This window comes from Orussus abietinus, unplaced genomic scaffold (assembly GCF_000612105.2).
Source record: "Orussus abietinus isolate OABI.00-Male unplaced genomic scaffold, Oabi_2.0 scaffold380, whole genome shotgun sequence".
Classification (NCBI taxonomy): domain Eukaryota; kingdom Metazoa; phylum Arthropoda; class Insecta; order Hymenoptera; family Orussidae; genus Orussus; species Orussus abietinus.
The window spans coordinates 19,020-35,541 of NW_019394526.1; the positions used below are offsets into that span (position 1 = coordinate 19,020).

At 45.7% G+C, this 16,522-nt stretch overlaps 1 protein-coding gene across 9 annotated transcripts in view; it reads right to left on the minus strand.

Moving 5' to 3' along the window:
• Window positions 1-16,522, minus strand: part of LOC105702706 (anion exchange protein 3) — a 43,100-nt gene that overhangs the window by 13,892 nt on the left and 12,686 nt on the right. For 2 of the 9 annotated variants that reach the window (XM_012430479.2, XM_012430474.2), the window contains exons 1-3: window positions 6,034-6,257; window positions 2,899-3,085; window positions 2,739-2,820 (exon numbers count right to left, since the gene is read on the minus strand). In XM_012430479.2, the coding sequence (XP_012285902.1) occupies window positions 2,739-2,820; window positions 2,899-3,085; window positions 6,034-6,144 (380 nt within the window). In that variant the 5' untranslated portion in view covers window positions 6,145-6,257. Of the gene's footprint in view, window positions 1-2,738; window positions 2,821-2,898; window positions 3,086-6,033; window positions 6,258-10,292; window positions 10,483-11,875; window positions 11,897-12,066; window positions 12,198-16,522 lie in introns of those variants that run through there. The other 7 variants (XM_023432623.1, XM_012430475.2, XM_012430476.2 and 4 more) reach the window with 5 other exon arrangements.

A 16,522-nucleotide genomic window follows, 5' to 3' on the forward strand; every position in this document is an offset into this window, starting at 1 on the left:
TTAAAAAAAAATCCAAATTTTGAATGTGTCAGGACAATTCTTAGACGATCAGGAGTGATGTGTCAAAGTTTCAGACAGTTTGGTCTAATACCCTTTAAAAAAGGGGGTTTCACTTCACCTTAATAACGCTTTTGCTACTCGATAGAAATTTTCTACCGAATAAAGTCAGGCATTAATGAGGAGTAATGATGAATGGGATAACGAAATGAGAGACAGTGCAAACGTAGGGTCCGATGATAGAAAAGAACCTGGGGTAGGAATAGGACGGGCTGGGGGTTTCGGTACCGTCGTCTACCGGCGCAGCACGCTCGCAGACTTCTGAGAGCCCTTACTAGCGACATCCCCGGCATCGAGGGACTGCTAACTCGGTCGAGGGATGACCCGGGGCTGGCCGTTCGGAAGAGTTTGACGGAAATCGCTCCGGACGTCGATCGATCGACTAATCTCGATGCCAGGGTCGCCGCATACGATCCGAGCATGACCACCCTCGCGGAATCGTTCACGCAGGTGTCTCCTGGTCGCGGAAGCCCCGCGAGGAAATTCCGCGACCAGGATGGACGACGAAGTCTACCCACCACGGTTTCCTCATCCCAAAAATAGAAGAAAAAGAGTTGAAAAGAAACATTTAAAAAGCCTAGGCTTTTGGTTTTCCTAATATTCTGGAGGAAATCGCCACGTTCCAAATCGAGGTAAAAGTCGCCCTCAATGATAAATATAAAAACTGGAGAACGATTAGGTCGAAGTTTCGATTATGAAACTTCTTTCGAACTTGATGTACCAAATCGTTTTAACCTCTTCATATACAATATCGTGGGAGAGACGTGGTATGTCAATCGGGCTAAACGTGAACAAAACGTGTGAGAGACGTGGTATGTCAATCGGGCCAAACGTGAGCAAAACGTGTGAGACAGCTCATATAAAACCTCTGAATTATTACAAATCCCTCGATTTTGGCATTCGCGGTTAATAACGAAGCAACCGAACACTGATAAACCTCTTGTCAGCAAAAAACACGACATTGGCAAAATCGACATAAATTTTAAAGTCGCCGAACCCGCGATCCGCGACATTCGAACAGAAGTAGACGTGACTCTTATAAAATTCTCGACCTGGACCCTGTGTATTTAGTAACAATTTAAATCGATGAGCAACCGAATACCGATAAACCTCTTGTTAGCAAAAAACGCCGCATTGGGGAAATTGACGTCAATTTCAATATCGCCAAATCCGCGACCCGCGACCCTTATGAAATTCCCGACCTGGACACTGTATTTAGAAGCAATTTAAACTGATAAGCAACCGCATACCGATAAACCTCTTGTCAGCAAAAAAACACGACATTGGCAAAATCGACATAAATTTTAAAGTCGCCGAACCCGCGATCTGCGACATTCGAGCAAAAGTATCCGTGGCTATTAAAAAATCCCCGACCTGGACACTATATTTAGAAACAATTTAAACCGATAAGCGACCGAATACCGATAAACTTCTTGTCAGCAAAAAACACGACATTGGTAAAATCGACATAAATTTTAAAGTCGCCGAACCCGCGATCCGCGACATTGGACCAAAAGTAACCGTGGCTATTAAAAAATCCCCGACCTGGACACTGTATTTAGAAACAATTTAAACTGATAAGCAACCGCATACCGATAAACCTCTTGTTAGCAAAAAACGCCGCATTGGGGAAATTGACGTCAATTTCAATATCGCCGAATCCGCGACCCGCGACCCTTATGAAATTCCCGACCTGGACACTGTGTATTTAGAAACAATTTAAACCGATAACAAACCGAATACCGATAAACCTCTTTTCAGCAAAAAAAACGCGACATTGGGAAAAACGACGTCAATTTAAAAATCGCCGTACCCGCGACCCGCGACATTCGAGCAAAAGTATCCGTGGCTATTAAAAAATCCCTGACCTGGACACTGTGTATTTAGAAACAATTTAAACCGATGAGCAACCGCATACCGATAAACCTCTTGTCAGCAAAAATCGCGACATAGAGAAAATCGACATCAATTTAAAAGTCGCCGAACCCGCGATCCACGACATTCGAGCAAAAGTACCCGTGGCTATTAAAAAATCCCCGACCTGGACACTGTGTATTTAGAAACAATTTAAATCGATGAGCAACCGAATACCGATAAACCTCTTGTCAGCAAAAATCGCGACATAGGGAAAATCGACATCAATTTAAAAGTCGCCGAACCCGCGATCCACGACATTCGAGCAAAAGTAGCCGTGGCTATTAAAAAATCCCCGACCTAGACACTGTACTTAGAAATCATTTAAACCGATGAGCAACCGCATACCGATAAACCTCTTGTCAGCATAAATCGCGACATTGGGAAAATCGACGTCAATTTAAAAGTCGCCGAACCCGCGACCGATCCGCGACATTCGGGCAAAAGTAGCCGTGACTGATAAAATCCTCCGATTAATATCAAATCCCCCGATCCGAGCACCCCGCATTTAGAAACGAAGCAAACCGAGGAGCAACCGAGACCCGGGGAAAGCTCGTGTCAGCAGGAGACGCGACGCCACGTAATCATCGTCGAGGTGGTCACGAAATTGTCGCGGATGCCGTGCGGGTCGCGGTTATTTTTAGAGAGACTCGCGTGCGGTAGGTCTCTCGCCCGTCAGATAGGAGGTCAGATGAGCAGAAAGGGTTCAGGACGGAGAGGACCTTCCGACGATCGATCGGACCTCCTCCAGGGGCCTCCGGACTTACGGCGAGAGATGTCGTCGCATGGACCGGGACCGCAGACTCTTCAGCGGCATGTGGGGATGGGGGTAGCTTCTCTTCCGGTGTTCTGGAAACAGAGGCAGGCGTCCTGCTGAGAATGCCCTAGGTAGGCCGGCCGATGAACGATCTCGTTGGGGCAACTCACGGTTGAGGTCGCGGTCGCGGTCGCCATAACGAGGCTGGGCGCCCCGGTCTCGGTCCCGGTCGGATCCAGCCGACTCGGAGGGTGACCCAAGCCGGGCTACGTCGAACTTCTCCCCGGCGTCCATGGCGAAGACCTTCTCCATCTCCTCGTCGAGCTCCGGTCCCGTCTCCGCGCCATGTCCGTCGGTCTGAAACGTCGAAGGCGACACTTTAGTTCCCGTCGGTGGGGTCGCAAGAAAGGGTCCCCGAGGTCGACCGCCTCCGCGAGGATCTTCGGGAGCGGCGAAGTCGGTCGAGGACAAGGTCGCGGGAATCGAGGTCCCGATGAGGAGGCTCGCGGAAGAGGTCGGCGAAGAGTTCCCCGAGGAGTTCCCCGGGCGACAACCTGGCGCGTCCGCAGGGAGCGCCGCAGCCAGTGGAGAACCTTCCCGCGGGCGCGCTGAAGGAACGACTTCCCGGTGGAGCTGGCGCCGCCGGCCTCGGGCATGGCATCCCGGGTGCGAATGGTCCGAGGCCGGAGAGAGCCTCCCGGGAGCCTCCGGGAAGAGCGGGCCCCGCCGGGCAAGGGGTAAACGCGCGCGCGGCCGCTCGATAACGGCGCGCGCGCGCGCTCGGCGGCCCGCCCGCCCCACCCAAGGGCTACTTCCGGTACCCGGGACGACGCTTGCCGGTCGACCGGAAGCCCGGCTGCAGCCCCGCTCGATGCCGCCGGGCCGAAGCGCGCAACCGGTGGCGGCCGCCGGCCCCGCGGCCAAGGTCAAGGCCGCCGCCGACCCTGCGCAGACCGACGACTGCCTCCCTGCGCAAACTTCCGGGCCCGCGCCGGAGAACCGCGGAAGGTCCCCGAGGTAACCTCCTTATCCGACTCGCGTTTCGGTCATGTGGTGCTCCATGACGGACCACGTAATTTCTAAATGAAGGGCGCAGGACGTGATGCATCGACCGAGAGAGAGGAAAGCTCAAGGAGACCGCCTCTCTGCGCGAACGTCCGATTCTACCGTCTAGAACGGGACATCCCCGAGCTAGTATCTTATCTACTCGTGTTTCGGTGACACAATCCATGCTCTGTATTCGGCCGTGGGTAATTCTATCTAAAGGGCGGCGGACATACCTCCGCTACCCCCGAAGTCGACTTTACCGCGAGAGATAAGGAGGCCGCCTCTCTACCCCGACTTCCGGTCCCGCCAGAGGACTCCGAGCTAACCCTCTCATCCATTCTCCGTTTCGGTGCCACGATGCGTGCAAGTGCCCAGATAACTCCCGATTTTAAAGACGTCCCTAAAGCTAGCAGCGCCACGTCAGCATTCTGCCATAGTGCAGGATTTTATTGCTTGACCCGAGAAGTAATTTATTTTTTTTTAAATGTATTTATGCCAGTTAGGAAGGACAGGCAGTTCACGTATATGTGGAGGGGGTAGTTTTTGGACTCAAGGGGTGGAGCAGTGAAATTGTAAATTGAGCAATAAATAAGCAAGAAATTTTTCTTACATTTTGCACCACTTTTTTTTTTTTTAATTTCACTCAAAATGTCAGGTGGCGCTGCCGGCTTAATGTTAAAGCTAGCATAGGCACTGATTTTTTTTTAAAACGCCTGGAGCAATAAAATTCAAATTTGTGTAATAAATAAGCAATAAAAAAGCAATAAATTTTAGTGTATGATTTATGCTGTTATGCTTACGTGCGCTGCTAGCTTTAGGGACGTATTTTAAGGGGCGCCGAGCAGTCTCCATGCGCCGACCTCTGAAGGACCGATTGCAAGAAGACTGCCTCCCCGTCCCGCGAGGGTCGCGATAATCCTCTTATCGACTCGCGTTTCGGCGTCCCGATGCCCTCGAGTGTAACCTACATAACCCTTAATTAAAAGGCCGGATCATAACTCACGTATCGACCGCGAGGAGATCAAGGTGCGCCGTGGTCGAGGCCGCGCCCTCGAACTCCCGGAGTGGAGGGTCGCGGTTTTAAGGTCCGCTGCTTGGAGGCTTTCGGGGAGGTGCGGGCGGGTTCCTCGACCGAGGGTAACTTAAACGCCGCTCGCAGCACTCGTCGCATCGACCGCGGTCGGCCTTGAACCCGGGGGTCGAGCTTGGTCGCGAGGACGTTCCCCGACCCGCGAGTCGAAGACGGAGGCTCGGCCCTTCGACGACACGTGGCCGGCGCCGACACTCGACGAGCCGACCTCTACCGCCGTCGAAAAGGCCTCCCACCCTTGTATCGTTCCCCCAGATCCTGATATATCGACCCCTGCGGGGCTGCAACTGCAAGGGAGTCCGCGCGTGCGCACTTCCCGCGCGGATCGGCGACCGCCGACCCGAGGCCGCCGCCTCCAAGACGGGTCGACGCTCCGCCGACCTTGAACTTGGCGAGCGCATCTTCAGGGTCCGAAAGAGACTCGGGGCGACGCGTGGACCTTGTCGCGGGCTATCCGACCGCGACGCGGAGTCTGCGTCCAGGATCACCCGGACCACGTGACGCGTGACGTCACTTTTGGCACCCGGCAGCTCTTCGCCAGTTTCGGCAGAGAGCCAAGGTCGGGATGATCCCGGGTGATGTGCAGTACGGAGGCCGATACACTTTCCGCGACTTCGGTGGGTAATTTATTCGTCACGGTGGGAGGTTTACTTGTTCCTTAAGGTTATGTGAAAGTGGCGTCAAAGGGGCTCGCACTATTTATGACACTTTCCTCCGAACTGGGTGGTACCGAATCGTTTCAAACTTGGCAATGTGAATAGGGAGGCTATAAGGAAGATCCTGACATCCATAAAATTTCAACTATTTTTTAATTTCTTTATAGATGTTATCAAAATGTTTTATAAAAATTGAAATTTTGTGGGTGTCAGGACCTTCCTTAGCGCCTCCATGTTCATTTCGTAACGTTTGAAATGATTCGGTACATCCTGCTCGGAGAAAAGTTTCATTAACGATTCACCCCTTTCCGATGTCACTTTCACATCCCCTTAAGGTGACATGAAATTGTGATACATAACAAAATGTCAAAATATTTATAAAACGTTTCTCTAAACTGGGTGCACCGACAGAAGGGGGAACTTATCTCTCAACCTAATATATTCGTATGTATTTCGTAAAACGCTTTGTCGTACTACATTTACTAACATCTCTAGCGCTTCCCTCGTCTTACCATTTCGTTGAAAATCTTGTACACACTTTTGTCAGAATTTTCACATAAAAATGGCGCTTCCGAAACGTGTAACAGTATATTTTCCCAGTTTCTCATTTCAAGTGCCGCCATTTCTCGTTCCAGGATACAATTGGATTCGAAAGTGTTTGAAATATCTCACTTTTAACGGTGTGCCTATTAAGGTGAAGTGAAGTCCCCCTCAAATCAGTCGATTCTAACAAGACACTCTTTCTTTTTTTTTTTTTTTAACGGTACTGGACCGACCTCTCCGAAACTTTGACACATGACTCGTAAGCACCGAAGAATTATCCCGACACATTCAAAACTTGGATTTTCGAAAAAAAAAAACATTCTAACAAGACACTCTTTCTTTTTTTTTTTTTTTTTTTTAACAATACTGGACCGAACTCTCCGAAACTTTGACACATGACTCGTAAGCACCGAAGAATTATCCCGACACATTCAAAACTTGGATTTTCGAAAAAAGAAAAAAAGAAGAAAAAAGAAAACACGTGACAGCCTAAATTAGAACCAAAATGGCACTCTCATATTTCCTTTAATATACAATTATTGAAGGCTCAGATATGAGAAACGAAAGTGTCAGGACAATTGCACAATCTTTTAGAACACTCAAGTAATCGAGAGACTCGATTTGACCGTAATAAAGGCAAAAAAGTGTCCCGTGCGCATTTGCGCTAATACGAAGTTAACTCGAGGTCTCGTAGAGAGAATTTAGTTGGCACTGAACTCACAGATGGCGCAGGGGGTCCCTCTGCTGTCAATTACGGCCTCAGAAAACCCGAAACCAGAGGATTTCTGGAGTTTTACTTCGATTTCTTGATATTTATTATCCGAAAACGACAAGTGGCGTATGCCATTTGGTACAATACCGAATATAATTCGACCCAGCTGTCGATATAAAAACGAACACCGGCAATGTAGGCATTTAGAAAAATCTTCTTTATCGACGTCGATCAAGTTCCTCGACGTGTTTCACTTCACCTTAAGTCACCATGGCGGCCTCGAGAGAGGTCCTTTTCTCACTGCGAACTGCGCGACGTTCCCCGTCGAGGGGCCGAAAAAAAAAAAGAAGAAAAAAGAATTAAAAAAAAAAGAAGAAATCGTCCTTCCAAACAATCCCACCGAGATAGACCGGAAAATCTCCAAAGCGATCGCGCTAACTGGACTGGCTCGCCAGTTCGAATTATCGCCTATCGCGCGGGGCCACTCTCTAACTTTGACACGTTCGCGTGCGACACGGATTACCAAGCGGGACGGCCTCGAGGAGGCCGCTGATTGGTTCGATTCCGATCGGTCGTGGGAGTCAATAACCACTTGACACGAGACATCGGAAGGGGCTAGCGACGAAATCCCGGGGGATCGCTGCTACTAGCGGGACTTTTCCTTTAGGGGGCCCAGGGTAAGAAGAAACGAGGACCGGCAGCGCAGGCCTCTCGCGACCGGGTCCTGCCTCCGCGACTTCGGATAGCCGCTCCCAGAAGACGCGCTAATGTGCCCAAGGCTGACCACGTGTGATCGCTTAAGATCGATTAAAGCGTCGTTCTTAACGAGAGGCTGATCTCGCGACGTCTCTTTCCCTTCTCTCTATCCCTGACACGTATACATTAGCGATGTATATAAAGCTTGAATTGCCATTGGCAATAAATTTTGCAACACATTTTATTGACTTGTGCTAAAGTGGCAATTCAATAAAATTTTTTGCAAAATTTATTTATATACATGTATTTAGGTAGGAGGCCGCGAAGACGGCTCCAAGAGACGCCAGATTTATATAAACGACGCTAGTTTTATATAAAGCTGACATCGCCACCATTTTGCGGAAAAGTATAAGAGCAATGAATTTTTTTCTCGTGCAATAAAACAGCAATAAATTTTGCGACACATTTTATTGAATTGTGCTAAAGTGGCAATTTAATAAAATGTGTTGGAAAATTTATTTATATACATGTATTTAGGTAGGAGGCCGCGAAGACGGCTCCAAGGGACGCCAGATTTATATAAACGACGCTAGATTTATATAAAGCTGACATCGCCACCATTTTGCGGAAAAGTATAAGAGCAATGAATTTTTTTCTCGTGCAATATAACAGCAATAAATTTTGCAACACATTTTATTGAATTGTGCTAAAGTGGCAATTTAATAAAATGTGTTGGAAAATTTATTTATATACATGTATTTAGGTAGGAGGCCGTGAAGACGGCTCCAAGGGACGCCAGCCGCGCGTCCGCGTTCTCCTCTTAACGAAACCTTGAAAATTGTAATTCCAGGTGAGAGAAAACAAGGGCGGGAGAAGAGGCAGGGATAGAAGACCCGGCCGAGGCCGATGAGCGCCCTTGAAAGTCGATCCTTAAGCGGAGCTAGATGCCAATTGTGTCGTTTAAGAGTACCGCGCGAAACGGGGAAAAAAAAAAAACTATAATGGTCCCTTTCCGCGGCGACTCGGCCGTTAAAAAGAGAAGGTCGCGACTAGCGGGGCGATCGGGATATTCCGGTGAGTACCCGGTGCGCACCTGTTCCTCTGTACCCGGAGGTGCGAAAAGTTCCGCGTCTTCCGGAATTATGTTTTAATAGCGGCTTAAGGTGGAGTGAAACACGTCGAGGAACTTGATCGATGTCTATAAAGATTTTTCTAAATACCCACGTGGCCGACGTTCGTTTTTATATTGACAGCTGTGTCGAATTATATTGGATATTGTACCAAATGGCATACTCCACCTGTCGTTTTCGTATAATAATTATAAAGAAATCGAAGTAAAACTCCAGAAATCCTCTGGATTCATGCTTTCTGGGGCCCTAATTGACTGCAGAGAGACCCCTTGCGCCATCTGTGATTTCCACGGCAATTAAATCTTCTCTCCGAGACCTCGTATTACCATAGTTTTGGCATATAAGCACATACAACACTTTTTTTGCCTTTATCCCGTTCAAATGCGAGTTTGTCGATTACCAGAGTGTTGCAAATTGTCGTAAAATTGTCCTGACCCTTTCGATTCTCATATCGGAGCCTTCGATAATTGTATATTGATCGAAATATGACCGCTGGACATTTGGTTCTGGTTTGGGCTGAGTTAAAAAATTAAAAAAAAAATCCAAATTTTGAATGTGTCAGGACAATTCTTAGATGATCAGGACTGATGTGTCAAAGTTTCGGACAGTTTGGTCTAATACCCTTAAAAAAAGTGTTGTATTCGAATGGACTGATTTGAAGGGGGTTTCACTTCACCTTAAGGGGATGCGAAGAGTTCATGAAACTTTTCACGGAACTAAGTATGCCGAATCTTATTACACTTTACAACGTGAATATGGAAGCTATGGGGAAGTTCCTGACCCTCGTGAAATTTCATTTCTTATAACGAATATCAGACGGTTCGATCCAATACCCTCAAAGAAGTGTCTTATTCGAATCGACCGATTTGAGGGGGTTTCTCATCCCCTTAAGGTGATGTGAAAGTGGCGTCGAAGAGGTTTTCTTTATAAAACTTTTCTCCCAATTCGATTTACCGAATAGTTTGAAACTCTACAACGTGAATAGGTAGACTATAAGGAAGGTCCTGAAACTCATGAAATTTCAATTCTTTTCAATTTTGTTTATAGGTATTTTAAAAATGGTTGATAAAAGATGATATTTCGCGAGTTTCAGGCCCTACCTTAGGGTCTCCATATTCACGTTTTGAAGTATGAAACGATTCGAGACACCCAGTTAGTATAAAAGTTTTATGAACGTTTGAGTTTTCGGACGCCACTTTCGCATCCCCTTAAGGTGATGTGAAGGTGTCGTCGAAGAGGTTTTCTTTATAAAACTTTTCTCCCAACTCGGTTTACCGAATAGTTTGAAACCTTACAACGTGAATAGGTAGACTATAAGGAAGGTCCTGAAACTCATGAAATTTCAATTCTTTTCAATTTTGTTTATAGGTATTTTAAAAATGGTTGATAAAAGATGATATTTCGCGAGTTTCAGGCCCTACCTTAGGGTCTCCATATTCACGTTTTGAAGTATGAAACGATTTGAGACCCCCAGTTAGTATAAAAGTTTTATGAACGTTTGAGCTTTCGGACGCCACTTTCACATCCCCTTAATCGCCCTCCTGTGCGTCTCGGCGCTCCTCTGCGCAGCGTCCGCACATTCATCTCGGGGTTTACTCGACAGTCGACACCGGGGTTCCGAGGTAGGGAACGTTCTCCTCGGATTTTCCATAAACTGTATGTAAACGAGGGAACAGCAGGTGGCACGTACCGACGGCCTCTTCCCGAAGCCCAGGAAGGAGAGCTTCCTCCTGAAGGCCGGGCTCTTCTTCCTGTCCATCGTGGGGGGGCCTCCTAGGGCTCAGTCGCCTTTTTCCTGGGTGCCCGGCCGATCCTGAGGAGCGACGGCGACGTCCACATGTGGAGGAGGTGCTGCGACCTCGGCTCCGTCCTTCCGGCTGCTGGGAAAAGAGAGAAAGAGAGAGACATCATAAGTCGATCCCGAAGAGTCCCCCATTTCACATAGAGTACATATAACTATAATAATATAATATAATAAATCACACCATATGGTATATTTATTAAATGTATCACGTATACGCATATTTTAATAATATACCCCCGTCTCTCAATTTATGCGAATGAAAATCACGTAAATAAAATCTGTCGGTACAAAAATAATTACCTGTTCATTGTTAAGGTATTTCAGTACTTATTATTTTTATATTTAACAATTATAATTAACAAAAGGTGTGCACCATTTCAAAAGTAAACAGCGATTATCGTCATATATTCTTTGTCCGTGAGGTGTGTAGCACCCTGTATATTGCCGAATATATATTATGTATAACTTTTTTACGACTGTAAACAGTCGAACGCAGCACCTTGTATACTGCCGAATATGTATTATATATAACTTTTTTACGCTGCAAACCTCTCCGGTTGTCTTCCGTTGGGGAACGCGATTAATTGACTGTGCTTCAGTTAGTTATTACAGGAAAATTATGCACTGTAGGAAATAATAGTACAGAACTTTTCGACTTCTTTTTCAACAAGGATAGGGCTGCATAAACCGTGACTACCAGTTCTGTTACACCCTGTATACAAGGCAGGTAATTCCGGGTCTCACTCTCATTGTCGCACTCGTAACTCGCATTCGTTCGTGCCGATAACTCGAGTTCCAATAAATATAATAATAAAAAACTACTCGACTAAACTCTTACTTTACTCGAGTTCGACGAGTCGAAATACAGGAATGTCCCAGACCTCGTTAAGAAGAAATACATAAGAGTAATCTCTATTTAATTCCGAAAGGAAAAAAATATCCAACGTAAGCTTGAATCCGAATTGTAGTTTCAAAACTATAGTGGTTTAAATATAACCAATCACCAAGCAGGATTAATTCCAATTTAGAGAAAAGTTTTATAAATATTTTGACGTTCTGATATATATACTTCGCATAAACATCGCTGTCCTGCGGAAATCTGTGATAAGGTTAAATCTTCAACTTGATATTATGTGAAGAAAATTGTCAAGTAATAAAGTGAAATTACTCGTTAGCTATTAGATTTAGGGCTAATAAAGGTGAATACTTTTATACTCAGACTTCGATACTCTACCATATTTTTCTATAAAAAATATAGTGTTCCGTTTAAAAAAACAAAGTTCTCCTTCAAATTTTCGAAACGCCTCGACCTATAAAAAAAATTGATGCACTACGTAGTGCACCCTATTAAACCATGTAACTTTTGTATATAACATTTTGTCGTGCAACGCACACATTGGAAGTTATAACGATGTACACGTTGCGTGCGTACACGTATATACATATATATAATCACCCTTTCATATCACCTTAAATAAAGATTATCGTCACGTATCTCTTGTCGGCGAGGTCTGGGATACTTCATATATCCTACTGGTCGCACCCAGGGGACGAGAACCAAAAGGAAAATATTAAAAATAAAAAAAATAATAATAAAAAAAGAAAGAAGTGACAAAAGCCTCAGGGCGGTTCACAGGGGAGAGGAAAATTGGGTCGGCACCTCGGGGACGCGTCGACCGGGTCGGCGGGAATTCCTTGGCGAGTTTTTCCAGGACTCCGGAGAGCCTGACCCGACGTGGCGGTTCTCCGGGAGGCGATTCGCTACTGGCACGAGGTACGCGCACCCGCGACTTCTTTCCCGTCAGGAATCCTCCCCGAAGGTGTACGGAAGGAGGCGCGAAGCGAGAGGGCACGTGGAGGGAGTTCACGGGGGAGGGGGGGAGAGAGAGAGAAGAGAAGAAGAGAAGAGAAGAAGAGACGAGGTCGCGCGTCCGCCCGACACAAAAGTCTACATCTGCTCGCGATCGAGGCTCGATGCAAATTTTTTCTTCCCCCCTCGTCCCCTCCGCCGATCCATCGCGATCACATTTTGTCGCATATTTCGCATAGTCGCAATTCGCAAGGCCCGGCCTTACGTGGACGGGCCACCTGCGAGTCTCTTTCTCTCTCGTCCTCCTTTGTGCCGCAGAAGAATACGGCCGCAGATACGGCCGCGGAATGGCGCGACCCAAAGGCGATTCGGCACGTCCGCGGGTTCTCTCCTTGCGGAGAGAGATCGTAGGAAACACGCGCCGCCGGGGAAGGTCTACCTCGTAGGAGGTAATCGCGCGACGCGGAATTTCCTCCGCGGGGATCGTTTACATGGTAGTTTACCCGCGGAATCTTCCGAGGGGATCGTTCAGCGATTCGTTGTTTGCAGTCGCGGAACGGTGAATGGATACGATCGAAAGCATCGTAGGACCTTGAAGTCGCGAAATTCCCCGCAGGCGTCGTTTGGCGAAAACCTTGACGCGGAATTTTATCGCGATGCGGTTTTTGGAGACTTCTGAATTCTTTGATATAAGAGGTGTAACAATAATCTACTCGAAAGAAATAATTGTCATTTTTATTAAAATCCTTACGAGAAAAGATAACCATTTTTAGTCGAAGCTTTCTTACGACATGCCCTACGCGCCATTTTACCTGTAAATTATGTCTCTTCTGTCTTTTATACCTTAAACGTTTCAGCGAACTGACATTAACATTTGATTTGACTTTAACATTTGTCATTGCCACGACAAAGAAATTCAGAAGTCCCTTAGAAGCCTAGATCCTATGTTAGCGCTTGATGCTCCAAAATTTGTCTAACAAACCAGAAGAGGGGATAAAAGAGAGACCGCATGTGTCAGCCGACGATATCTCACATACGGGAGGAAGAGAGACGCATATAGAAAGGCGAGTATTGTGTCTAAGATAAAGAAAGAATGCAATTCGCTATATATCGCCATAAGATTAAGGGAGATGGAGAGATGATTACAGCGCCGCCATCTGTTGGCTAACGTACTATTCGTCGAGCATCGAACGTCCGTATCCTTCTGGGCCTCTATGGAGACTTCTGAATTCTTTGGTATAAGAGGTGTAACAATAATCTACTCGAAAGAAATAATTGTTATTTTTATTAAAATCCTTACGAGAAAAGATAACCATCTTTAGTAGAAGCTTTCTTACGACATGCCCTACTCGCCATTTTACCTGTAAATTATATCTCTTCTGTCTTTTATACCTTAAACGTTTCAGCGAACTGACATTAACATTTGACATTAACATTTGACTTTAACATTTGTCATTGCCACGACAAAGAAATTCAGAAGTCCCTTAGAAGCCTAGATCCTATGTTAGCGCTTGATGCTCCAAAATTTGTCTAACAAACCAGAAGAGGGGATAAAAGAGAGACCGCATGTGTCAGCCGACGATATCTCACATACGGGAGGAAGAGAGACGCATATAGAAAGGCGAGTATTGTGTCTAAGATAAAGAAAGAATGCAATTCGCTATATATCGCCATAAGATTAAGGAAGATGGAGAGATGACTACAGCGCCGCCATCCGTTGGCTAACGTACTATTCGTCGAGCATCGAACGTCCGTATCCTTCTGGGCTTCTATGGAGACTTCTGAATTCTTTGACGGAGGGCATCGAACGAATCGAAGGATCTTCAACGGAAACCGTTTGCCGATAGTCTCGATGTCCTCTCAGATCTTCCCAGAAATCGTTTAACAATAGTCGATGCGGCGGTTCTCGTTCACCGGTTGGCCTCGCGGTCGCGGAACGGTGAACGGGCACGGCACCATCGGAACGGACCGCTGAACCGCGCGAATCGCGGAACCGGGAGTCACATGGTCCCGAGTTGGAAAGCGTAAATTGCGGCCGTTTCGCCGCTTGCGGCCGATCACGTGCGGAACATTCGCCGACGCCGTCGCGTTCCATCGGGTGGGTGACCCTCGAAACTCTACGAGGATGATCTTGGTGCGAAAGAAGGAGGAGCGCTCCAATCGATTCGAATTTTGCCATTTTTTTTCTCTTTTAAGATGTGAAAGTAGCATCAAAGGGGTTTCATTTATGAAACTTTCCTCCGAAAGTGGCATCCGAGGGGGTCGATCGTTCGTGAAAGTATTATCCAAATTGGATCGACCAATTTCATTGAAATTTTATCACATGAATAAGGAGATCCTAAGGTAGGTCTCCTGAAACTCCCAAAATTTCATTTTTCGTACAATAATTTTGAATATAGCTATGAAATATTAAAAAATGCACATCTCTGTATTAAATCGGTTTCGTTCATAGCTTAAAAAATACAGAAAAATCGTCCACTCTCGATGGCCTCGTTAAAGTTGACTTTACTCATTCAAGAGGTTCAAAAAACCAACATTCATTGTCCAATTTGACACGCCAGGCTGAACATCGCAGATAATGACTAGGTCTGAGTTTCTTAATAAACAAATTACCTTAAAATTGAAATTTCACGCCACGCGGGATCGGAGGACAAATCTCGGCCCTTTTGACGGATCGCGCGAATCCAGAGGTTCGTTCGTTTTCCCTACACCTTCTTCATTTTTACGAAAATTGTATACTTTGGCGTTCGTTTTGACGAAAGTGACGCGGACCTCGCCGTTCCTTTTGCGAGGGCATCTACCCCGAGTGTACACTTTCTCTACACTTTCTGCCCTCGATCCCGAGCGAGTGCAAGACGTCATTAAAAGTGTAGGCCGTGAATTCGGCGGCGAAATTCAAAATTGAAAAGTCTAACAAACAGGAAAACACAAAGTTTCTCCCGAGATCTCAACGTAATATAAATAGAAACAATGATCGATACATTTTCTTCGTGTATATAACGATTTACCGTTTTAATGTTGTACTTGTAATCTTTGAAAAATTGTACGATAATTATTTATTACAAATTATGTATCGACTTGCAATTTATTTATTTACGATTATTATGTTTCCCTGCATCATATATTACCGCCATCATCATCATTTGCTAGATGTAATGGAAAAGGTGTATAGAACGATTTAGCGTCTTAATCTTGTACGTAATCTTTGAAAAATTGTACAATCATCATTTATTACAAATTATGTGTCCCTGCATCATATATTATCGCCATCATCATCATTTTCTAAAAGATGTAACAGAGGAAGCGTTACACCATTTTCATCATCATCCGATTCGAATAACTCCAAAATCGCATACCGTCCCGCTAAAACGGCCATCTTGTACTTTCTTGAACTTCCTGGCGTTCGGGACGTCGACGAAAATGTATCTACCCTTCTGCACAATCATTATTTATTACAAATTATGTATCCCTGCATTATATATTATCGCCATCATCATTTGCTAGAAGATGAAATGGAAAAGGTGTATAGAACGATTTAGCGTCTTAATCTTGTACGTAATCTTTGAAAAATTGTACAATCATCATTTATTACAAATTATGTGTCTCTGCATCATATATTATTGCCATCATCATCATTTTCTAAAAGATGTAACAGAGGAAGCGTTACACCATTTTCATCATCATCCGATTCGAGTAACTCCAAAATCGCATACCGTCCCGCTAAATCGGCCATCTTGTACTTTCTTGAGCTTCCTGGCGTTCGAGACGTCGACGAAAATGCATCTACCCTTCTGCACAATCATTATTTATTACAAATGATGTATCCCTGCATCATATATTATCGCTATCATCATCATTTGCTAAAAGATGTAACAGAGGAAGCGTTACATCATTTTCATCATCATCCGATTCGAATAACTCCAAAATCGCATACCGTCCCGCTAAATCGGCCATCTTGTACTCTCTTGAGCTTCCTGGCGTTCGAGACGTCGACGAAAATGCATCTACCCTTCTGCACAATCATTATTTATTACAAATGATGTATCCCTGCATCATATATTATCGCTATCATCATCATTTGCTAAAAGATGTAACAGAGGAAGCGTTACATCATTTTCATCATCATCCGATTCGAATAACTCCAAAATCGCATACCGTCCCGCTAAAACGGCCATCTTGTACTTTCTTGAGCTTCCTAGCGTTCGGGACGTCGACGAAAGTGCATCTACCCTTCTGCACCTGTCAAGAAACGTGTAATACCCTCGTTACCCTCGAGGGTAGAAAGTGCAGACAACGCGAACAAACC